The sequence below is a fragment of the Dermochelys coriacea genome, chromosome 17, assembly GCF_009764565.3.
Source record: "Dermochelys coriacea isolate rDerCor1 chromosome 17, rDerCor1.pri.v4, whole genome shotgun sequence".
Lineage (NCBI taxonomy): Eukaryota > Metazoa > Chordata > Testudines > Dermochelyidae > Dermochelys > Dermochelys coriacea.
The window spans coordinates 1,531,389-1,554,542 of NC_050084.1; the positions used below are offsets into that span (position 1 = coordinate 1,531,389).

The following is a 23,154-nucleotide window of genomic DNA, read 5'->3' on the forward strand; positions in this document are numbered from 1 at the left end:
TCTTTGTCCCCCCAATTATGATTTGCACTCTCTAGTTTTCGACAAAACAAAACAAGTTTATTAACTCCAAAATGGACTTTTAAGTGATTAGAAGTGATAGCAAATAGATCAAAGCAGATTCCCTTAGTAAATAAACAAAACTGCTAACTGAGCTTAACACACTAGATAGGTGGGATATGAATTTGCAAATTCTCACCCAAAGTGATAAACAGGGTGGCAGATTCTTAAGGCACGAGCTGCCTTGGCTTTCCCAGGTTTTCATACACAGGCTAACAATCCCTCTAGGCTGGGACCATCACTTCCCACAGTTCAGTCCTTGTTCCTCAGGTGTTTCAGGTTTGTTGTTGTAGGGAGACTCAGATACCCTCATGATGTCATTGTCCCCCTTTTATACCTTCTCCCCACTTACGGGAAAGCTCTTTTGCTGTGATCTGGGTCAAACGCTATCATGGTGTAGTGCTATCTTGGAGAGGTTTCTATTGTACACGGTTCCTGAAGTAATCCTGTTGCTTGTGTGCATTTCCTCAATGAGCCATTAACATTGGCCTTTTTACTGTTGTACTGAAAGGCTGCTTGTGGGTGTTTTCAGCCTTGCAAAGTGTTTCAGTTACACACACGTTGCCAAACTTCATAACTTCACATATGACGATAGCACATACAATCCAACGATATTGCTGTTTAGCAGATCAAGACTTTTAGAATGACACCTCACAAGGCAGACTTTGTACAAAAACATATTCTAATTACGTGACAGTGATCAATATTGGGGTGCCAGGGTGTGTCACATACTTCTCTTTTCTTGTTTCGCAAGGTATCACCCCGAGCAGCAGCAGCAGGACCCGGACCCCAGCCTCCATCAATGCTACTCCTGCTAACATTAACCTAGCTGGTGAGTACCGGCCTCTCTCCTTGGTCAGATCTGTGGAGGCTGACTCCGAAGTTAGTCCCCAGACCAGAGTCACATTCTCTTCCTGTGTCTTCACTTCTCGGAACTCGGTGTTTTCTCTTCTAGATCTGACCCGAGCCGTGAACGCGCTGCCGCAGAACATGACCTCACAGATGTTCAGTGCCATCGCCGCAGTGACGGGCCAAGGGCAGAACCCCAATGCCACACCTGCACAGTGGGCATCCAGCCAGTATGGCTATGGAGGCAGCGGAGGGGGCAGCAGTGCATATCATGTAGGTGTATCTTGAGTAGCTAAGCCAGAGGGGCAGGAATCGGAGAGCACAGCGGCCTGTCCCTCATGGAAGTGCTGCCTTCCTCTGCAGCATTAGAGATTGGCTGGGCTGTGTGGACCAGTGGCCTGCACTGATACCCAAGGGCAGTAGAGACCTGCCATGGTCAGCAAGTGGCCTAGCTGCAGCATTCTGCCCTGCTGTGCAGATTTCTGGGCCTTGTTGCGTGCCCCGAGGGCCGGGAACATTGGAAATGCAATGCTGGCTGCGAGGAAGGTGTGTCTGGCTCCCAAGGAACATGCCTGGGTTGGTTAGGACCCAGTGGTGAGGGAGAAGGACACGAAACCACATGATTGTGATTCAATATCCGCAGCATGGAGCTGCACATGAAAGGGATTAGCTATGAAAATATGTGCTGAGCTTGCAGGGCTTTCAGCTGGGAGGTGCGCAGGCAGGCGACACTCCAGCTCTGCCTCGTGCCCAATGGTGGCCCTGAACTCTGCTCCCAACCCGCCACTGAGCAGTTCCCCGTGTGCGCCTGCCCACTCGACCCACTGTCTCCGGCTCTCCATGGCGGGAGGAAGGGCTTGGCTTGGTTCAGTGCAGCAGATGCCCCCTGCCCCCTTGGGGAGCTCTCAGCTAAAACCCTCCTCCTTGGGGTAGGCACTCTGGGCTTGACATCTGGGAAGCCGCATCTGGGGCCTATCGCTCCCTATCAGAGTCCCCACAAAACCCTCCAGTGGTGCTAAGCCGCGCCCTGAGGAAGGCATGGCGGCTTAGTGACATGTAGTGAGGGCCTGACCCTGCCTCCTGCCCTTTGTGTGGCTGCTCTCTGGGTAAAAGGTGAGGGAATGTGCTGTGCTCTGGGCAACTGTCAAGCCTTGCTTCAGTGGTGCCCTGACCCTTGCACGAGCCTAAGAGTGTCGGTCCTCTTGCAGGTCTTTACAACTCCAGCACAGCAGCCAGTGGCCACCCCTCTGATGACCCCCAGCTACTCCTACACAACCCCCAGCCAGCCAATTACAACCCCTCAGTATCATCAGCTCCAGGCCAGTACTACGCCCCAGTCCACCCAGTCGCAGCCATCATCCAGTTCCAGGCAGAGGCAGCAGCCGAAGTGAGTAGCTCGTTCATGGTGCTGGATGTGTGCAGCTCTCTGCTGTCTTTGAGCTGCTCTTGCCCTGACCACAGTGCAGGGCCACGCGAGCGCTTCCCTGGCAGCAGGACACAGGCTCTGCAGTAACTCAGCGTGCTGCATAGCCCAGGGGCGGGAGGGGGAACATTCAGCGTGTGCACCTGGAGAAAGAGCTGCATGGCCACTCTCAAAGGGCAGAGGAAGAGGTGTCTGGGGAGAACTGTGGCTGAGCAAGGGTGAAGAGCGTAGTCACGGCCCATCGGCTCTCGGGAAGTACAATTCAGGCCGTGGTGCTGATGGGGGGTGTAAAGAAGCCAGTCCAAGGAGCTGCGGCTGGCCCCCTCTGACACTGTGGCACTGGATCAGGAATCAGGAACCTGTTCCTTGGCCAGGTGTGAGGGCAGAACTGACTCTAAGGAAATTGGCCACAATGGGTCCCATTGACTAAAGGCCACTCTGCAGCTACGAGGAATCTGCTACCTCAGACGTAACTGAACGCAGCCCATAGAGTTCTGCAGGCATCCTAGAGCCTCCAGCTCAGGCTGCAGAGCCCGTGGGTCCCAGCATGCCAGGCTGCACCTTGCTCTGAGTAACCATGCTGGGGGAGGAAGTCTGTGTGGGCTGCCTTGTCACCCACCTGCCTTTGAATAGGAGAGAGAGACTTTGGGGGCATCCAGTAGTGGCATCCTTCTGCAAAGGCAGCACCTGGGGAGGGAAACTGACCCTGTTGGGCTCCTGCTATTCATATGTTTCACTTCCTGCTTTTGCCTGTCTAGGTCCAACAGCCACGCTGCAATCGACTGGGGGAAAATGGCCGAGCAGTGGCTCCAGGAGAAGGAGGCTGAGCGGAGGAAACAGAAGCAGAGGCTGACCCCTCGTCCATCTCCCAGCCCCATGATCGAGAGCACGCCCATGTCCATTGCTGGGGACGCCACACCGCTTCTGGATGAAATGGATCGATAGGCCTTGCTGGACCTGACCCTTGACCTCTGTTCTTTCTCTTGGGAGGGGAAGGGGGAGGGAGAACAGCTGAGAACGAGTTCCCTTCCCTTCTCCACACAACTCCTATTTTATACTTCATAAAACTATGTGAAACGACACTCAGTGCGTCCACCCACATGATCTAATATACTTGGCAGGGCTGGTATAAATACACACACACAGATCATAGGAAGGGATGCTGCAGACACCTCTGCGCACTAAACCTTGGTTCACCGTGTGGGAAGCTCAGCAGAACAGTTACAAGGGTCGAACGAGACCCTTTAGAAATGCACAGCGACCTGCTTTCACAGCCAAAGACTAGAAAGCAAACCTAGCTGGAAATGCAAAAGCTCTTGGCCTAGAGCGAAGTTTTATTTTGATCGTCTTGTATTCTGACCGTCGCCCGTCCCCGTTCCGACCCACGGAACGAAATCATGTGGGGGCTCGGACAGCTCAACCCAGATCCTCTGAAGTTTCTGCTACTGTATGCTTGGTGGCTCCTTGTATAGTGGGCTCTGCAAAACTCCACCCACTGCCCCAGCTGTATTTGCAAGGGTGTCCTAGCAGAGCAGCTCTGGGCTAGGGCTCTTGCCAGAGAGAGCAGCAGCTGTACCACAGGCTCATCCTCTCCTGGCTTCATTTGGGACAATATTTATTCAGTTGGTTTTTAACTCAGACTGCAAAGCAAAACCCTGGGTAACAGCAGCTTTTCCAAGAGTGAGCAAGACCTAAGGCACTGCAAGGGCAGCCACTCCTGTGGTCAGGAGAATGCAAATCAGCCTGAAGTGCATGTCCTCTGTCAAACCGCTTAGCTCTGTCCACATGTAACCGAAAAGGGTGAATAAATAGTGTTTCTACTGAACACTAGTCTGGAGGTGTTCTCTTCTCATCCTATATTTCCTGCCCTCTGCTCTCAACCACGGATTTGCTGCAGAATCAGAGTACAGCAGTGAACCAGGAAATGCCCCTCATCTTGTGTTGCCTGAGTTGCCTGGTGGGCTGATGCTGAAGAATATTTTGTGTTGAGTGGGGTTCTCAGCCCAGCGTATCAGGGTGACACCACTGGTGCTGCCCTCCCCTCTGTCCTAGCAGGAGCCAGGCAGGAACGCAGGTACTGTCTGTCCTGGGTCAGAAGCAGCCCTGCCAGAGCTGAAGGCTCTGTTTCATACACTTCCCTGTATTTCCCCACCTGCCTTCTCCAGGAGGATTTTGCTTGGAAGCAGGATTTTTGTTGCTCTTTATCTGCTAACATCACAACCCACTGCTTGAAGTCCCAGAGGGCTCTGCCCTCAGCTGAGAAAGGAGCAGACAGCTTAGGAAACAAAGGTCCTGTTGCATGCAAATTCCCTTGAATAGCAAGAGATGCAGGAGACAAGAAAGTGAAGCTGTTCTCCCAAGGAGTGCAGGAACTGCCTTCCCTACAGCATATCCCCTTTGCTCCCCAGGGTGCTGGTCTGGCTGCATCCTTCTCCTTATCGTGCAGGCGGGCTCTGCTCGGGGGTAGATTAACAAGCATACTAACTTTACGTTGTTTGTTTATTTTGTTCGGTTCTGTATGACAGGAATTTGACTGTGGAGTAGCTTCCTTTGAGGGAACCTGCCAGAGAGCCATTGCGCTTCGTCTGGCTGATCCTTCTGGCTCTTTGGTTTTAGTTTTTTCCCTTTCCATCAATAAAATTCTACTTTTGGGATCTTGATTGTACCCAGCGTTCTCCCTGTCTACTGCACTAATGCTCTCCTCTCTGCAAGCCACCTCCTGCCCTGCTCTGGGGATGCCAGGTTGTCACAGAGTGTGGGGGAGTCATGGCCCTGCACCCCTCTTCCTGGGATTCACCGTGACACTCAGCCAGCCAATAAAATGGAAGGTTTATTGGACAATAGGAAAACAGTCTAAAACAGAGCTTGTAGGTACAACCAGGACCCCTCAGTTAAGTCCTTCTGGGGGGCAGGGAGCTTAGACCCCAGCCTTGGGGTTCCCTGCATTCCACCACCCAGCACAAAACTGCAGGCTCTAGCCTTTGTCCAGTTTCCCTGGCAAAGATGTCACCTGGCCCCACCCCCTTCCTGGCTCAGGTTCGAGGCTCATCCCCTGCTCTCCCATCCCCAATGCAGACAGTCCCCGTAGAACTAGACGCCAACCCCGCTCCCTACTGCGTCACACAAGTGTAGTTGCCATGTTTCTGTTCTACCAGCACTTGCGTGGCTCTAATGATGGCATGGCCTATAAACGCTCAAGGGGGCACTTCCCTGAGCTACATGCCTTCTCAAAACCCGCTGCATGTTTTGCCAAGTGTTAGCCCCTGCTGTAGAGAGCTTGCGTTTCCTCCCTTTACTCTGCTGGGCCCTGTTGCTGGTTCAGGCTGGGGAGTTCCAGTTTCGCAGTAAGAAAAGGAGTACTTGTGGCACCTTAGAGACTAACAAATTTATTAGAGCATAAGCTTTCGTGAGCTACATGTTGTAGCCCGTTCTCGGGAGCCTGGGTAACAATAACGCTCCTGCACCAACCTCTGCTCTGGCGGGATGGGTTTGGTCTGATCTCCACAGAGGAGATTGGGAAGATGTGCATGAGCTGCTGCTAGTAAGAAATGGGAGCCTGTGTTTCCCATCTTGTATCCCAGGCCCTCCTGCAAGTCGCAATCCCCTCCCACACCCTGCCTCCTTCCCCAGGGGGAGTTAGTGCCCAGCTGGCCGCAGCCTTCTACGCTACATTGCTCCCACTTGCACCCAGGACATCGCTTGAAAGACTCTGCCTAGCAGCGCTTGGCTGAGCTCGGAGGCACTGCCCTGTGGTTATAAATGTCTCTCTCCTGCTAGCGCTCTGCCCTCTTGCACGCCCATGGCTGCTCGGTAGGGATGCAAAGCTTTGGAAAGGATGTTTCCAGGGTTAGGCTCGCTCTGGGCTGCACTGCTGTGGCTGAGTGACAAGCAGCACATTTGGCTCTCTGCCGGGCCCATGGTAAATAGGCTGCTCGTTTGTGATATGTCTGGGTTCTCATGATCCTTTGTCCAAGGGTGGGGGAATAGCCCATCCTCTCCTGAGCAGGGGCTGTTCTCTTACAGTATTTGAACGCCTTTGGGAGTGTGTGGGGAGGTTTTGGGGGTGTCCGTGGGAGGTGCGGGGGTTGGGGTGCATGGGGGGCTGTGGGGGTGTGCACAGGCTGAGGTGCAGGGTGGTTGAGGGCTCCAGCGCCGCGGGCGGTGCGGGGGGGGGTCCCGGCTCCAGCGCCGCGGGCGGTGCGGGGGGGGGTCCCGGCTCCAGCGCCGCAGGCGGTGCGGGGGGGGTCCCGGCTCCAGCGCCGCGGGCGGTGCGGGGGGGGGGGTCCCGGCTCCAGCGCCGCGGGCGATGCGGGGGGGGTCCCGGCTCCAGCGCCGCGGGCGGTTCGGGGGGGGTCCCGGCTCCAGCGCCGCGGGCGATGCGGGGGGGGTCCCGGCTCCAGCGCCGCGGGCGATGCGGGGGGGGTCCCGGCTCCAGCGCCGCGGGCGGTTCGGGGGGGGTCCCGGCTCCAGCGCCGCGGGCGGTTCGGGGGGGGGGTCCCGGCTCCAGCGCCGCGGGCGGTGCTGGGGGGGGGGTCCCGGCTCCAGCGCCGCAGGCGGTGCGGGGGGGGGTCCCGGCTCCAGCGCCCCGGGCGGTGCGGGGGGGGGTCCCGGCCCGGCCCTCACCCAGCTGCTCGAAGCTGTCGGCGTTGCTGCCGGCCCCGCACCAGAGGGTGCCCGGGTAGGTGAAGCCCCGCTTGGCCCGTCTGCGGGCGGCGCCTCCCGCCGGCTCCGGCCGCCCCCGGGCCAGGCCCGGCGCCCACGTGGCGCCCAGCGGCTGCCGCCCGCCCGAGCCCGGGGAGCGGACGGGGGCGCAGGCGGGGCCGGGCTGCCCGGGGCTCTCGGCCCCCCGAGCCGCCGCCAGCAGACACAGGAGCCGCAGCGCCACGGCCCGCATGGCCCGGCCGCCTTCAGCACCGCGGGGCCAGACAGCGCCTCGCCGCCGCCTTATCAACCCCCCGGGACCGCCCCCTACCTGCCCCTTCCCCCCGCCCCCGTCTGCCCCCTCTCCGCCCGGACCAGAGTGCAGGTCCAGAGCATGCTGGGGGCGGGGAGGAGACAAACCCAGTCCAGAGCTGCAGCTTGGTCAGGTTTCCCTAGGAATAGGGTGCCCGGGCACCGGGATCATCCCACATGTCCTGGTGTTTGGTGCCCCAGAGGTGGCAGCCCTCGTCCAGACCCAGTGCTGTAAGGCAGGGCAGGCTGGGCCTCCCTCTGGAGCCTGAATCTGTAACGACAGCCATGACTCCTCCGTGAGCATCTGCAGCCCCCCACCCCCTGCTAGCTGGATATTGACTGAACTCACTCAGCTCTCACATTGCTCTCAGCTGAGCCGCTGTCCCTCTGGCACCAACGATGCAGCCACCTCTGGGGTGAAGGTGGGAGCCACCACCCAGCACACTGTGTGGGGAGGGAGAGGTTTGGCCAAGGGCATCAGGAAAAGCCCCTTGAGTTCTTGGTACCAGCAGAGCAAGGCTCACAGAGGAATCAGCACGATGCTGAATGTATCTGATGGGTCTGAAGGGTTGGGACAACCCTGCCAGGGGGTGAAAGGGGCTGTCAGCCCTGGGGCTCAGACCCCCAAGCCACTGCTCTGTGGCAGCCTGGCACGGCACCACACTGCTGGGCTCTGTCCTGGTGCTGACGGGTCTGTTCTCGCAGGAGCCTGGGTTGTGCCACTAGAACAATGAGCTCGTCCTGCCCCTCAGGGGCTCCCGGGGCTCTGCAAGGGACTACAAGGGCTGCTTGGTGAGGGGAGAGGGAGCAGACCCTCCCTGGCTGATGCCTGAAGAGCGTCTTCCGGGAGCTGTGTGCATCCCATTGCTGGCCTTTGATGGGGAGCCTTGGGGAACACAGGGTTTCCAGAGGCCCCCTCCAGCTGTGCGACTGAGACCAGCCACTTGGCCGGGACCAGGATTCCACATGGGTGGGTGAATCTCTCCTGTCCTCAGCCCTGGGGGCAGCTGGCCCTGCTCTCTGTGCGCAGCCGGGAATGGCTCCATGGCCCCTGGGACTAAGCCCGGCTCTTCCTGGTCTCCCAACACTCTCTGCGTGGGTTCAGCTCAAGCAAGAGACCCAGTCGCGTGAGGTGCCAAGCACCCCGTCAGTGGGCGACTCAGAGCCTCCCAGGCCAGGGTCTGTTCAGCTGCGTTCCCAGACCTCAGCCTGGCAAGGAAAGGGTTAGCGTTTAATCTGCCTTCTTCCCTTCCCAGGCCTCTGACCGAGAGTTACCCCCAAGCCCCTCTCCTGAATTCACGGCTTCCAAGGGGCGGGCTGAGCCTGGTTGCCTGGCAGCCTGCAATGGGGTGATGTTGCAAGGCCCATTGGACTCAGACTCCTTTCAGATTTTGCCTCCCCCCGAACATGCCATCGCCATCGGCTCTTTCATGTTCCTGTGCCCGGAACAGGGCCCTTTGTGATGCAGCAGCCAGGCCGGTGCAGGGGGAGTCACCCGCTCTCACAGCAGCGGCCACGGGAATTCAGGCCAAGAACGCCTCCTTCTTCAAGCATATTAATAAAAGTTGCATTAAGGAGCCTAGAGACTGGGGCTGGATTATGGAAAAGCCACACGATCTGCTGGGGCCTTTAACATGGGGCTGGGAGCCTCTGTGCCATGGGCTCCCGCTTGCAAGGCAATGCACCCTGTTCTCACACAGGCCAGGCTCTGCACCCACCCTGCCCAGCTATGGGCTGCAGGAGTTGTCTGGCCTGGCAGCTTCCGGGGGCCCCAAAGGTACCCAGGGGTTGATGGCGTGGCTCAGGTCTACCTCCCACTCCCGTGATGCAGCTGGCAGAAGCCACAGGCTCCAGCATGCAGCACTTGGCCTTGCGCTGAGCAGCCCAGCTCCTGCATGAGCAGCACACTGGGGCCTAGCGTACTCGGGAGGAATTCGGTTCTGGCTTTGGCCCAGGAGTGTCAGGCCTTCCTGCAACTGGCAAGCTGACAGCCCCCTGGCCTCTGGATGGTATTGGGGAAGGGGCAGGTGAGCTGGGGGCTGCCTCTCTAAAATCTCTGGCCAAGAATTGCAGCCTGATGCTGCCCCCCATGTGTCCCCATTTATGAACCCTGCCCGCCAGGCAGTGTATGTAACCTCTGGGCAGCTCCTTCACACCGGCCTGGAGGATGTGGAGGGATTCCAGCCCTGGCACTGCCTCTGTCTCATATCTTTCCTCTGACTGTGAAGCTTGGGCACAGCCTGACCCTGGCAACCAAGGAGGGGAGGTTGGTGGCACCACATGGCAGGCAATAGGGGACCATGGGGCTGCAGGGAATTTAAAGGGGAAATGGTGCCAGACTCAGGGCTGCTCTCTGTAACCCATGGTCCAGGCAATGGGGCCCACCTCCCCACTGTTTAGGGCGGGGCTGCACTTGACACGTTGTGGACACTCCCAAAGCGGGATCAGGGCCAGCTTCACAGCTCAGAGCCTGACTGAGCCCCAAGCCCACTCCCCTGGGGGGTGTGGATGTCTGTGAGCTGCCCCAGAGCCAGCGCTCCTGTGCCAGCTCCTGCTGTTGGGAGACAGCAGGTTGGGGGGCGGCTGGGTCGCCTCCATGGCCAACAAGCCGGCAGCCCTCGGGCCCTCTCCCTCTGCACTGTGACGGGAGCTGGCCTGTGCAGGGCTCCCTGGGAGCCTGGCTCGAGGGGGGTCCCGTCCCTGCTCAGCGTCCAGGGTGCCAGACTTGGCTGACAGCTCCTGGGAACGATTGCCAGGGCTCGTTACCCTCTTCGCTGGCTTCACACAACCCCTGTCAAGGAGCCCATTGACAATTCACAGTCACAAGCCGGCTCAGAGCGGAGCTGAGTGTCGCTGGGCCAGGGCCGAAGCTGCCAGAGCTGGGCCGAAGAATGTGAAGTGCCCAGGCTACCTGTGGAGAGATGCAGGGACCGTCCGTCTGTCCGTCCCGTCCCACCCCCTGCAGCCAGCCTCCCACTCGTCTGTCTGTCCGTCCGTCCCGTCCCACCCCCTGCAGCCAGCCTCCCACCTGTCTGTCCGTCCGTCCCGTCCCACCCCCTCCAGCCAGACTTCCACTGGTCTGTCTGTCCGTCCGTCCCGTCCCACCCCCTCCAGCCAGCCTTCCACTGGTCTGTCAGTCCGTCCCGTCCCACCCCCTCCAGCCAGCTTTCCACTCATGTCTGTCCATCCCTTCCCACCCCGCGCCCCCCAGCTAGCCGTCCACTCGTGTCTGTCTGTCCTTTCCCACCAAATGTGGGGGCACCATCTGGCCTTGGAGCAAGGTGCACCCTGCACCTTCCAGATGCAGGGCAGCCCCCTGGAGACCCAGCAGCACCACCCCTGGCAGGGAGAACAGCACACCACTCCGTCAGGCCCCCACGGCTCCGAAGCCAGAGGCAGGGTCTGGGAGATGAGCCCCATGCCTGAGCTAGGGGAGGAGCTGAGCGTGTGCATGGGGGGGGGGGTGTAATACCTGAGCCAAGGGGCTGTGGGAGCCTGGCCAGGGCCTGACCTCACTCGGGGGCCTGGCAGTAGTGTCTGCCTGAGAAACTCCAAATGAGCTTGATTTGAAAAGAGTAAAACCAGTAACTTCCCTGGTATCTTGGGTGTGAGCCACTCTGGCAATTCTTCTTTGATAGTAACGTTTTTTACCAATTAATGTCAGGGGTAAATACAACTTTTATGTTAACTGTGAACTTAAATTTATTTGATCTCATGCCTACATCCCTCGCTCACAGGTTTTGTTGGGGGAAAATATGTATTCTGAAATAAACCTTTTTTTCGTAAAAAGCCCAGCAATGGGCAATGCGCCCTGCAGCCGGCACACCCAGCCCCCTGCCCCAAGCACGCCGGTGGCTCGTACATTTCCATGGTGCTCTCTGGCCATTCTCGGCGGCTCTGTGACCTGGTGGGATGGAACCCCGGCCCCTGCTCATTCCAGCGCACATGGGCCAGGGCCAGGGCCAGTCCCCCTCTGGAGCACTCGGCCCCAGCGCTCGCCTCGCAGCCCCGATCCAGGGACGTGCGCTCTTGGGGGTTGCTGGCTGGACGAGGATCTGGGCAGCTGGGAGCCTATTCCCCTGGCATTGGCTCTCCAGGCACAATCCATGCACACGGTACTGAAGACTGCGGGGCTTATGGGGAGCCCCAGGAGCCAGAAGCCGAGATGCTCAAGCAGCTTCCAGCTGCACAGTCGGGAGCAGCAGCTGCGGCTGATCAGGGACTGTCCCTCCCGGCCGAGGAGGAGATCCTCGCTGGTAAGTCCCCAAGGGGCTGCTCTCCCCGAGACGCGGCTGTGGGGAACCTGGCCCTTGGGACTCTGCTTCACTCTCAGGCTGGGCAGGAGAGCAGGCAGCAGAGACAGCAAACGGCAGGTGTCACTGGGGCATGGGCTGGCAAGACCCAGCCGCCCACGGCTGGAAACCCTGCAGTCCCCCCACCCTATCGGGAGGGAGGGGGAGCCTCACTGGGCCGCACCCCAGGGCAGAACATTTGCGGGCTGGGGGGAGAAGGCCATGCCACCCAATCAGAACTCTCTGCCACACCCTGGGGCGGCGTTCACACCTGCTTGGCCCTTGCTCTGCACAGGGGTGATGCCGTCCAAGGCACAGGCAGGGGGACCAGGCCTCTTCTCTCCCGGGGAGGAAGGGGAGGGAGAAATCTGCCACCAAGCCATTGCTAAGTCCTTGCCTGTGGCACTCCTCCAGGGGGGACAATGTGTGCCCAGGCTGCAGGTCCAGGTGGGGTGGGGGCAGATACTGCAGCTCATACTTCTTAGCATGGGGGGCGCTTTGCAGTGCACTGTGGGGTGTACTTGTGGTGGACTCTTCCCAGAGTTCCCTGGGGGTTCGCCCATGCCTGAGAGAGAGGGGTCCTGCAGTGCGTGGGGACAGTACCTGAGCCATGCGCTCCTAGGTATCGGGGGGTCCTGCAGTGAGTGGGGGCGGTGCCTGAACCATGCGCTTCTTGCTGGGGGGGGCCTGCAGTGCCTGGGGGCGGTGCCCGAGCCATGCACTCCTTAGCCCATGGTCCTGGCATTGTTTGTGCCCTGCTCCATTAGTGGTTACATTCCTTTAACTCTTCCCTCACCAGGTCCCACCCCATGAGCCCATCGTCGAGCACCCTGATGAGGACTGTGAGTCAGACGCAGGCCCCAGTGCAGCTCCTGGGGATCCCAGCTTTGCTAGGGGCCCTGCCGAGGCCCTGGTGCTTGGCCCACCTTCCTAGCAACACGTGCCCGGTGGGTGCTGAGGGACTGGTGGGTTCAGAGGGGGAGCTATTAAAAGACAATGTTCCGATTTCCCTGCTCTCCGGCCAGGTTCTGCGAGGTGGGCTGGGCTGTGCATTGTGGGGTGGGGCGAGGGAAGGGGAGAGGAGGCTGGTTGGAAGTGGGGGGGGGGCTACGTGCTTTTCCTACCCAGGAATGAAGAGCTGTTCCCATGGGACTCCAGCCCTGCCTACCCCCAGCCTGCTGCTCCAGGGCTCCGGGACCAGCAGGATTAGGGAGCATCTCTGACCTCAGCCCTTCCTGACGCTGCCCTAGGCCATGGGGCTGCAAACAGGTGGGGGGCTGGGAGGACAAGGGCCTGGACCCCAGCCCCATGGATGCATGACACTGCAGTGTCCACACTGGCCTCTGTGGGGCACTCTGGCAACCAGCCAGCCTGACCCCAGGGCCTAGCCACTGACCTCCCCGGCCCCACGGGGCCAGCCCACGGGAGTGCAGCCAGCTCCACCAGAGCCCTGGCTGGTCTGAAGGCGGCTCGGCCCCCTTGCCAATCGGCTCCCGTCCCAGGCTCCTCCTGGCACCGCAGCATCACCACCTCTCCCGGCCCCACCAAAGCCCTTGTGGAATGTGCAGGGACCTGGGAGCCAAGAGTGCGGACAAAGGTCTCAGCCACCAGTCGGCCAGGAATACCTTGGCCTTTCCCCAGCACAATGCAGCCGTGCTCCGTCCTTCACCCAGGTCCCAGCGCGTCCCCGGGAGAGGCTGGGGCAGATGGTGCCGAGACTCAGTGGGGAGGGTTGTGGGGGAGGCCAGGTGGGGCTGAGACTCAGTGGGGAGGCTCGTGAGAGGTAGGTGGGGCTGAGACTCAGTTGGGAGGGTCATGGGAGACGAGGGGATGAGACTCAGTGAGGAGGGTTGTGGGGGGGCAGGTGGGGCTGAGACTCAGTGGGGAAGGTCATGGGGGATGAGGGGCTGAGACTCAGTGGGGAGGGTCGTGGGGGGCAGGTGGGGCCGAGATCCAGAGGGGAGGGTCGTGGGGGGGCACTAACCTTTATCTGTGGGGACATAGGCATGAATGCAGGTTCAGTGACCAGTGGCAATGAGTTTTTGGGCCCTCAGTCCCCTCTTCCTTCCATCTCTATCATCACCGACCAGTCATCTCATGAGCCATGTGGGAGCCCCCTTGGCACTTGGCAGGCCCCAGCGCCAGCCCCGTTGGCTGTCCGATAGGAGCCCAGGCTGGGCGCTCTGCTGCCGAGCATGTCCATGGGGCAGCATGAAGCAATGGGCATGTCTGCACGCAGCTGAGCACACGTTTGTTCAGTCGCCCCCGGGGTCATGGAGCCGTGGCACGCACAGCCTGGTACCAGCTGGGTTTTACCTTCTCAGCCATTTTCAGCCTGTTTTCACATTACAAACTCCTCCCTGGAGCAGCAGGGTTCCCCGCGTGTGTAGGTATCTGGTCACCCCTACCCAGCTGTTGCTGGGGGTGCAGGGCCAGGCCGGGGCCCAGAGCACTGGGCAGGGACAGGGGCAATCGCTTCCATCCAGCGAGCAAGTATCCTGACTTTGTACATCCGCTCAGGTCTCTGGCTTTGTGCACCGGCAGGGCAGCAAGCGGCTGATTGCCAGCCAGAGGAGCACCGACCTGCGGCGCAGAAACAGCCGCAGCTCTCCCCTGGCAGCAGGTGAGCTGGTCCCAGGTGTGCTGCCCACATGGAGCCCAGTGACAGTGCCAAGCTGCTTTGCCAGGTGTTTATCATTTCCTCCATTCCTCACAGGTCATGCCCACTCTTGGCTCCATGCGGTACCTGAGGGGAACCCCCTTCAGTGCAACAGCCCTTCTCAGGGGTCCACTCTCTCTCGGGGTTAAGCCCCTCCACCTCCTGGAGCCGCACCGCTCTGAGCCTTAGCACACCTGTCTCTCACCATGGGCCCCCTCAGGAAGTCCACTCGCTCTGGACCCTCGGGGCCTCCATCCCCCACCCCCCGAAGGGGGTGATTCAATCCTGTTCTCTAGACCGGAGCGATTCTCACACAGCGTAAAACAGGAGGGTTTATTGAGCATTGAACACGTCACTGGAAACTCTCCGGGCCTCAGGCCTGGCCTCCGTCAGCCCAGGATATCCAAGTCTCCCCTGCATCCAGCTGGGCTCTGCCTGCTCCCTCCCTCCAGCCCAGAGCCCCCCTGCTTCCCAGCTGGGCATCTGATGGCACCCTGGCTCCAAGCCCCCCTCTGTCCATTGTCTTCTCTGCAGGTAAACAGGGTCGCCTGGCTCCCCTCTCCTCCCCTCTGTCCTTTGGCCCCCTCTGGATGGAACCAGCTGGTCAGGTCACCAGGGTCCTTCCTTCGCAGCCTATTGTCCTACCACTGGCCAGAACCGGCTGGCACACCTGAGCTGGGCTTCCCGGTCACCTGTCACTGGCGTCTCCGTTCTCCAAGCCATTGGCCGGGGTCTCAGGTTCCGTCCCTGGTCCTCTGTACCAACAAATTCCCTCTCCCATCCCCTTGTTAAACCAGTAACACCCAGGGACACTGAATCCCACTCCACCCCTGCATGCAACCCATTGGAAAAACAAGGAAAAAACAAGGAAATCCCCCACTTGGACACCACCCTATGCTGCTGGGGCAGGGCTGTGCCCACAAGGCTGTGTCTGTGATGCAGGCTGGGGTGGGGCCAGATGTCTCGGCTGCCATGATGGGGGGTAGAGGGCAGGGTCTGACTTGGGTGCAGCCTGTAACCAGCCCGTTTGATGCCAGGAAGATGAGTGGATAACTCATTTCCCCTTCGCTCTCTGGTTTTGAACATCACCTGCCTCTGGGCTCAGCTCTGGGGAGCCTGCATGCTCCCTGCCCATCTCCCCGAGCCCCAGCACAGACCGCGACCCGGACACCAGCCCCAGTGCAGCAGCAGAGAGGATGCTGGGCTTTCCGGGCACCAGGTGCCAGCTGAGTGCTGGCATCCCCAGTCGCGAGACCCGTCCTCACCTGCTTACCCACTGCTCCCCTTGGTGGCCACAGAGGGGGCACGGAGCCTGTGAGCCCTGTGTGGCTATAAGGGACCCCGCTCTATTGCTGCCCAGTCTCTAGTTTCTGCCCAGGGGCTCCATGTCCGGGTCACCGTTCGATGGGGGACCCCGTAAAGGGATGGGGGGACTGACCGTCGCACAAACCTTGTTGCTCAGGCAGCAGAGCCCTGCCAGTGCAGGCACCTGCTCCCCACCAGACAGGCCCTGCAGGGCAGGGGAAGAGGGACCCTGGACTCTGTGCCCCCAGCTGACACCCAGGCCCGCCCCATAGGCAATGGGGTTCTCTCCACATTTGTTCCAGTGAAACTGCAGGTGAAGGCACCGTGTGAGCCAGCCCTGCAGGGGGCACGGGAGGGAGAGCGCCCGGGGGCGTGAGCAACAGGCCGTGCCTTCTGCTAACCCAGGGAGTCCCTCCCTGCTTCCCCCACCCCGGGGAGAGAGGTGTGGGGGAGGGCCTGGGCCGATAGTGCCTTATGCTGCCAGGCCCCCGGCCCCCAAGCGAGCGGCAACGATGTCCTTGTGCATGAGGGATAGGGTCTCTGGAGAATGAATTAGCACTTGGGATAAGGTTCTTCTTGTGCAAACATGGGCCCAGCAGAGCAAGAAAGCAGCAGTGTGGCCCCCTGCCCCTTCCACAGGGCTAGGAGACCTGGCCTTGTTCGGGGATCACCTCTGGGGCAAAGCAAAGGCCCCAGGAGGGGTCAGATGGTGGGCACGTAGCCCAGGGGGCAGTGCCAATGGAGGGTGTGGAACCGGGTGGCCCAGCACGGGGAGGCTGCTCCCCAACCAGGGCAGGACTGTGTTGGGCAAAAGGTCACCCAGGAGCCGGCCGTGGGACCCAGATACTCCTTCTCGGTGCTGGCTTGGCTTGGTGCCATCCCATGCTCCCAAGGCTCCTGCTCTGGGCTCTGCCCTGGGGCCTGGCACGAGAGAGCCCCAGGGGCTATTCATTGCCCTGGCTCTCAGGAGGCCTTGGCCCAAGCAGTGCTGGCAGGGGGCTCCGTGGCTCAGTATTGCTGGGGGAGGGAGTGGTCAGGATGCTGATAAGGAGCTTCGCTGGGATCCCCTTCCCTAGGCAGCAATACCAGGGCTCTAGGGATCTCTCCACCCTGCAGGGTCACTAGGGAGGCTCCCTGCTCCCTCTGCTGAGTCCCCGGGGCCTGCTCCAGCATGCGGGTGCGGGAGGCTGGGGGACAGACTGGGGGAAGATCTCGCCACAGCAGAGGAGAAGCCGTGTGCAGCATGGCGGAGCCCCGGAGGGCCCAGTGAGTACACCACTCAGGCCTGAGCTGGAAACCAGCTGCCTTTGCAGTCGGGCAGTCGTGGTCCCCGCAGCTGCTGGACTCCAGGTCACAGGGTCTGTCTCCACCACAGTCGGGAGCTGGGATTGCCCCATGTGCAGACACACTGTGCGGGAACAGATCTGCCTGAGGAACAGCAGCAGGGAGTCAGTGCAGCACAGGGGTGTATGGGCCGGCCTCACCCACCTGGGAGCCTGGGCGCTACCCCCGGGGCGAGCCCCTGCGTTGCCTGACGTAGCTACACTGCTGTGGTTACCCAGCTCGCTTTGACACCCGCTGGGGTCTGGCGACGTGCTGCGGTCGTTCTGCTTGACTGCAGGACGGACAGGCCCTGTGTGAACAGGTCTCAGGCCCCGGGGATGCTGGGCTTTGCACTGGGCACCCGGGCCACTCACGCAGCATTCTCCCATTGAGGCTCCAAAGGCTCGTGCGTCCCCTGCCTCTCCCTCCCTTTGGCGTCCTCTCCCTCCCGTCCCTCCCCCCAGGCCGTGTCCTTAGGGGCTTGCCCAGAGACTGAATGGTGAATAACTCTCTCTGAGCTCACCAGCCCTTGGCCCCAGCCTGAGCTTTCCCCAGCTGTTGTTGTTTGTGACGGGAGCTTCGTCCATGTCCAATTGCACTTTGGCTCCCAGGGACATGGGCGAGGCCTGCCTGCTGCCAGCCCTCCCAGGCTCTGAAGTGCTGGGACAAGGGCTCCACGGCAGAGACCCTCCTGCAGGTACTGAGCCAGTGTGGCCCCCCGCTCAGGGGCATTTAAAGGGCTCCTGCTTGGGGCGTGTTAGTGGGAATGAGCTGCAGCAGCACACAGAAAGCGAGGGGTACAGGGCAGAAAGGTGTGTGAAACGCACCGGGGCTCAGGCTGAAGGAGCTACGGGCTGGCACAGCCGGGGCCCATGGAGCAACAGGCACAACATAATCCCGACTGGTCTCCAGGGACTCAGCAGTGCTGCGTGGATGCCAAGGGGCTGGGGGGTTTACTGGGAGGCCAGGCCCCTCCCAGCCTTCTCCTCGCTTGTACTAACCACTAGGAAACTTGACAATGAAAGCTGTTGCCTTGCTGAATTTTGTGTGCACTGCAGCATGCAAGTTTGTTTTTGTAGGCTTGTTTACAAGCAGCAGGCGGTGTTGCTTTGTTTTTGTAGGGTTGTTTATGAACACTGGTTGGTGTTGGTTTGTTTTTGTAGGGTTGTTTACGGGCACTGGTTGGTGTTGGGTTGTTTTTGTAGGATTGTCTATGGGCACTGGTTGGCGTTGCTTTGTTTTTGTAGGGTCTACAGGCACTAGTTGGCGTTGGGTTGTTTTTGTAGGGTTGTCTACAGGCACTGGTTGGTGTTGGGCTGTTTTTGTAGGGTTGTCTACAGGCACTGGTTGGTGTTGGGCTGTTTTTGTAGGGTTGTCTACGGGCACTGGTTGGTGTTGGGCTGTTTTTGTAGGGTTGTCTATGGGCACTGGTTGGTGTTGGGCTGTTTTTGTAGGGTTGTCTACGGGCACTGGTTGGTGTTGGGCTGTTTTTGTAGGGTTGTCTATGGGCACTGGTTGGTGTTGGGCTGTTTTTGTAGGGTTTTCTACGGGCACTGGTTGGTGTTGGGCTGTTTTTGTAGGGTAGCCCCTGACCATGGGCTTGTTTATTTCAGACCCTGGAGCACTGAGCCCACCTACAGCACCTAGGACTCTGGCCCCAGGATGCTGGGTTGTCCAGGCTTTGCTCGTTTCGAGTGGCTCAGAGAGCAGCCCCGCTGGCAAATAGAGCAGTTGGGTGGCTGGACTCTGCTCCAGAAGTGAGGGCCTGGCAGGTGCTTCCCGTGAGAAGCCAGCTTGGCCCTGACTCAGCTCCTCCCCGCTCCTTTCCTGGGGGCCACAGGCTGCTTTGTGGTTCCTGAGCCGCCTGTGAGCCGCAGGCCTTGCCCCAGGGGGTCGGGGTGGGCTCCTGCAGCAGGGGGCCATGAGGAGCAGAGCTGCGGATGTGCCTGCTCTCTGCTGCCATGATGGGCGGCTGTGCTGGGGGGCAGGAGGTGGGTAAGGTGCCCACTGAGCATCCCTCCCTGCGGGCACCGTGCCAGCCGTGCCAGCGCATTTAGGCCTGACTCTTCTTCCTGTGCAGCTGGTTCCAGCGAGGCCCTGCGCTGCCCTGTGCTCATGGACCTGTGGCCTGTTCCCACCAGCCGAGAGCCGGGATGGTATTTAGCGCTCATAGCCCCGAATATCAAGGGCCCCAATTATCCTTGGCTCGACCCCTCCAGGCTGTATTGTCACCGGCAGGTACGCCCCCCGCCCCAATCAGGGGGCTGCACGTGGCAGGCAGTCTAGCTACAGGGTTGCTGGGCCCAGGGGTGTCCATTAGTGTGTAGCGGAGGGGAAAGGGTTAAAGGGACCTGCCAGGAGGGTCACCCGCCCTAGCTAGCCGTGCCCCAGCCCTGTGATGATGGGCACAGCTGCCCAGGCAAGTGAGCAGGGCCTGCTGTGGCACCAGTCTCTGCCAGGTGTCCCGTGGTGCTGGGCTGGTGGGTTAGTGAAGGGGAGGATGGGCCCCGAGTCCTGGGCATGCAGATCTGGGCTGGGGGCCTGCGACAGCACTGGGCTGCAGACTCAGTCATCTGGGCACAGAAAGAAGCCAAGGGCTCTGTCTTGCTGATCCTGCTCCCAGGGACATCGCTGGCCGGGCACCTGCTGGCTCTGAGCCCAGTTAGGGGGATGCAGGCAGTACCTGGGAACTGCCTGGCAGCCTGGCTCCCATGGAGCGGAGCAGGAGGGGAAGCATGGAGCCAGGCGCCTGGCTCTCCTGGCCCTGCTGCTCCACCACATACTGCCTGAAGACCTCCAGTGCCACTGCAGAGGCCTGCGGGCTCCCTTCGGAGGGCCTGGGTACATGCCCAACCTCCTGGAGATGAAGTGAGCACCAGCCAGTTAGCACAGGCATCTCTGCTCCAGACTGGGCAGGCGGGTGGCAGCACTCACCAGCCCGCGGCACCCTCAGCAGCTCTGCCGTCTCCCCAGGGCCTGCAGGACTGCATTGCAGACCTACTCCAGCCCTTCTGCGAAGACCCCATCGACCTGGTCGCTGGAATTGATGCCATGGGCTTCATCTTAGGTAAGCCCCTGTCCGCTCCCGGGTGTCTCCTACCTCAGGGCTAGGGATGGGAGTGTGTGCTGGGGTGAGGGCACCACCTGACCTCCAGTGAACAAAGGGTTAACCTGGGCTCTGGACTGCCCTCTCCTTGCTGTGGTGCTCAGGGCAGAGTCTTTTCCCTGTGCTAGCTGGTTACAAGCAAAATTGCAACCCCTGGGCTCTGTCCCTGCAGGGCTGTGCCCCATCTCCCAGGGCATTGGTGCCTGCTCACTCCTCCTTCTCATGCCAGGCGCTGCCATAGCCAACACCCTGCAGAAAGGCTTCTTGGCCATCCGCAAAGCCGGGCACCTCTGCGTGGAGACCTGCACTCAGCCCTACACTGACTACACTGCCCGCCAGAAGCTGCTGGAGATGAGGACGGACACCATCCAGCCAGGTGAGAGCTGTGGCAGGCACAGCCAGCAGCTCCTGGGCTCTTGTGCCTGGCTCACTGCCCTTGGGGTGCTGCCACCCATCTTCTGTCCTGTGGGAAGGGCCCTCCCCTCGCCTCCCCTCGAACTCACCTAACCATGGGCCCAGCACCTCAGCTACGCCTCACCTCCAGGTGCCCAGCTCTGTGGCAGAGCTCCCAAGGAGCAGCAGAGCACCTCCCTGGCATCCTACAGGCACCGTTACAGCACGTGCCCTGGGCCACAGCCTGCCTGTCTGAGGGCTCTGCCCCAGCCCGAGCCTGCCTGCCAGGCTGCAGTGCCAGGAAGGATTGACGGGTGGTAACAGCATCACGGCGACAGCAGCGGGAGGGGGCTGTGGGAAGAAGCCCACCTAACTGAGTCCTTGCACCCCAGGTCTGCGTGTCTTACTGGTGGATCAGTGGATTGAAACGGGGGGAACCATGCGCGCTGCCATCCAGCTGGTGGAGCAACAAGGGGGAGTGATTGCAGGTAGGGGGCAGCATGAGGCATGGGGCTGGCCAAAGGGCTGCGATCTCCCCTGTGGTGGCTGGCCCAGAGCTTTGCCTCGCTCCAGCCTGGAGGGGCAGGAAACGGAGACCACCTGGACAACGGTGATCGCTGGCATGGGAAAATGTTGAAGATTCTCAGGTTTTTCCTGAACCAAATTTTCCTTGAAAAGTTTCCAACCCAAACTGCAGAATGTTTGACTGCAATGTTTTAAATCTCTGGGTTGGGGACGAAAAATCAGAAACCTTCTCACAACTGAAACTTCCCCAGCACTGGCCCATTTGCTGGGCCAGCCGGTGTGCCATTAAACCCCTCAGTTGGGTTCACACAGTGGAGTGGGTGTAGAGGTCATGCCTGGAGATCCCCACAGTGCTGCAGGGGCACCCACCTGGGTGGGACAGCCTTGGGAAGGGCACAGGTCCCCCTCAGAGGGTAGCTGGCTCTCTGAAGGAGTCAAGGCTGCCTGCCTCTGACAGGCTCCTCACGGGGGAAGAAGGCAGCTCAGGTTCATCTGGGACTAGGGAACTCCTGGAGTCGCTGGGAGGCCATTAATTAGGAAGGGAAAACCCTGGGCAAGCTAAAAAGGAAGCTCTGGCCAATATGGGACATAGGAGAGAGGCCCAGTTCCCAGAATAAGAGAGCTCCCACCGGGAGGGCTTCAGGAGGAAGCTGGTAATGGGGTTCACCAAGAAGAGAAACTGAGGAAGTGTGATCCTGAGTGGGAGAGGCTCTGCAAGGGAGGTGCTATGAATGCCACGGCTCAACAGAACCTGGCCCATGGAAGGACTTCGGCCAGTAGCAGAAGAAGCTCCAGAGCAGAGGAATTACTGCCTCAAGGCAGGATCATTGCGGTTTGTCCCCTGTGGGGACCCTTCCCCTAACTGGTGACAAACCCTGGCTCCAGAAGAGGGTTCTGGGTCACGAGGGCCTTGCTAGGAAGGGATCTGGATGGACATAAGTGAGGCTGATGGACTAAGATATCTCTTTCCCCTACCCCCCACCCCAGCTGGAGGCACTGAGGGAGGCCTAGTTGCACATTATTCCACCTGAAGGTTAAATAATCACACCCCTGAAGGGGTGCTGTTCAATATATAGAAGCCTCATTGGATTTACTGAAGCCCCTTAGGGGAAACTGAGGCATAAATGCAATAGCAGAACTACAGCAGGCCACTAGGGGGTGCTCCAGGTTGATGGCCCTATGATGCTCCTGCTCCAAGGGAAGGAGCAGCTCCACTTAAGTGCTCCTTATTATGGGAAATGGACAGGTATGACTGTCTGGAGTCCTGGTAGGATGTCGGGGGGCACAGTCTCTCCCCTCCCCAGTTTGGCCTGAAACCCCCCTTTGCTGGTGGAGTGCTATCCCCTCATGTGAGGCAGCGTTGTGACCTCAGGGAGCCGGGTGTTGCCTAGTGTTGTGTCGCCCCAGGCTCCGCAGGCCTGACTGGGCAGGAGACAGTAGGATTTGCCAGACAGGATCAGGCCTGTCCCCAGCCAGAGGTTCCTGAGCAAGGTGAATTCCCCCAAAACGCACCTGGTCACCCATGCAGTGTTGGGCCGGGGCTGTCCCCTGGGGCGAGGGCAGAGGTGGGCGTCCTTGATGGCACTGGTTAGTTCTTGCCCTGTGCGGGCTGCTGCCTGTCCTTGACAGTGCCCAGCAGAGGGTAGCACCCCCCACAGCGACTGGCATGGGAAGCATGGATGCTGCTCTGCAGGCAGCAATGCAGCCTTCCCGCCATGGCCCCTCCCTAGGGCACTGCCCAGCTCAGCCAGCACTGAGATCAGTGGTCTCTTGTTCTCCGGGCCCCCACCGTAACCCCTCCCACTCTGCTCCATGTTGTGCAGGCATCGCTGCCATCTGCATCGAGGACAGTGATGGTGGCAAGTGGATCCAGGAGCATTACAAGTGTTCGCAGTGTGTCCCCCAACACCTGATGCCCCAGTTCAACAGGCACCAGCTGGAGTCCTTCCAGGCCTTTGGGGCCACGCCTGGCCAGGCATAATTAATGGGATCTCCTGCTCTGCAGCCGAGCCTTGCACCAAGGTGCCCGGGGCCACCTGCTCCATGGCCCGTGGGGTTGTCCCTGCTCCCAGAGGCCGGAAGGGAGGGGTCACAGAAGAAGAACAGCTTCCCCTCCCCTACCCCAGTCTAATCCAATTAACTAATGTAACCCTTACTAATCACAGATGCCCTACTGCGCCCTCCAGCATAGCTGCATCATGCAGGCAGGGACAGTGTTCAAACACCAGCTGCGCCTCTGCCTCTGGGGAGCAATCTCACCCCTTGCTGC

At 60.1% G+C, this 23,154-nt stretch overlaps 2 protein-coding genes across 7 annotated transcripts in view; both read left to right on the forward strand.

Annotated features, from left to right (window-relative positions):
* SUPT6H (SPT6 homolog, histone chaperone and transcription elongation factor) overlaps window positions 1–4,983 on the forward strand; it is a 40,204-nt gene extending 35,221 nt beyond the window's left edge. For all 5 annotated transcript variants that reach the window (XM_043499192.1, XM_038375508.2, XM_038375507.2 and 2 more), the window contains 4 exons: window positions 812–889; window positions 1,013–1,179; window positions 2,115–2,293; window positions 3,088–4,983. In XM_043499192.1, the coding sequence (XP_043355127.1) occupies window positions 812–889; window positions 1,013–1,179; window positions 2,115–2,293; window positions 3,088–3,274 (611 nt within the window). In that variant the 3' untranslated portion in view covers window positions 3,275–4,983. The remainder of the gene's footprint in view (window positions 1–811; window positions 890–1,012; window positions 1,180–2,114; window positions 2,294–3,087) is intronic.
* A 12,447-nt stretch (window positions 4,984–17,430) lies between these two features.
* Window positions 17,431–23,047, forward strand: LOC119844848 (adenine phosphoribosyltransferase-like). 2 transcript variants are annotated; one of them, XM_038376237.2, is made up of 6 exons: window positions 17,431–17,558; window positions 18,942–19,099; window positions 19,835–19,928; window positions 20,197–20,343; window positions 20,753–20,848; window positions 22,709–23,047. In XM_038376237.2, the coding sequence occupies exons 1-6, from the start codon at window positions 17,447–17,449 to the stop codon at window positions 22,864–22,866; spliced, it is 765 nt and encodes a 254-aa protein (XP_038232165.1). In that variant the 5' UTR covers window positions 17,431–17,446; the 3' UTR covers window positions 22,867–23,047. The 2 variants fall into 2 exon arrangements, with proteins under 2 accessions (XP_038232165.1, XP_043355128.1); XM_043499193.1 differs by lacking the exon at window positions 17,431–17,558 and adding an exon at window positions 17,613–17,673.
* The last annotated feature ends 107 nt before the right edge of the window (window positions 23,048–23,154 follow it).

Coding starts and splice junctions, on each gene's coding strand:
- LOC119844848 (XM_038376237.2), top strand. CDS start 17,447: ATGTCCAATTGCACTTTGGCTCCCAGGGACATGGGCGAGGCCTGCCTG. Junction 19,100..19,834: donor GGCTGTATTGTCACCGGCAG/GTACGCCCCCCG, acceptor CCGTCTCCCCAG/GGCCTGCAGGACTGCATTGC. Junction 19,929..20,196: donor TGCCATGGGCTTCATCTTAG/GTAAGCCCCTGT, acceptor TTCTCATGCCAG/GCGCTGCCATAGCCAACACC.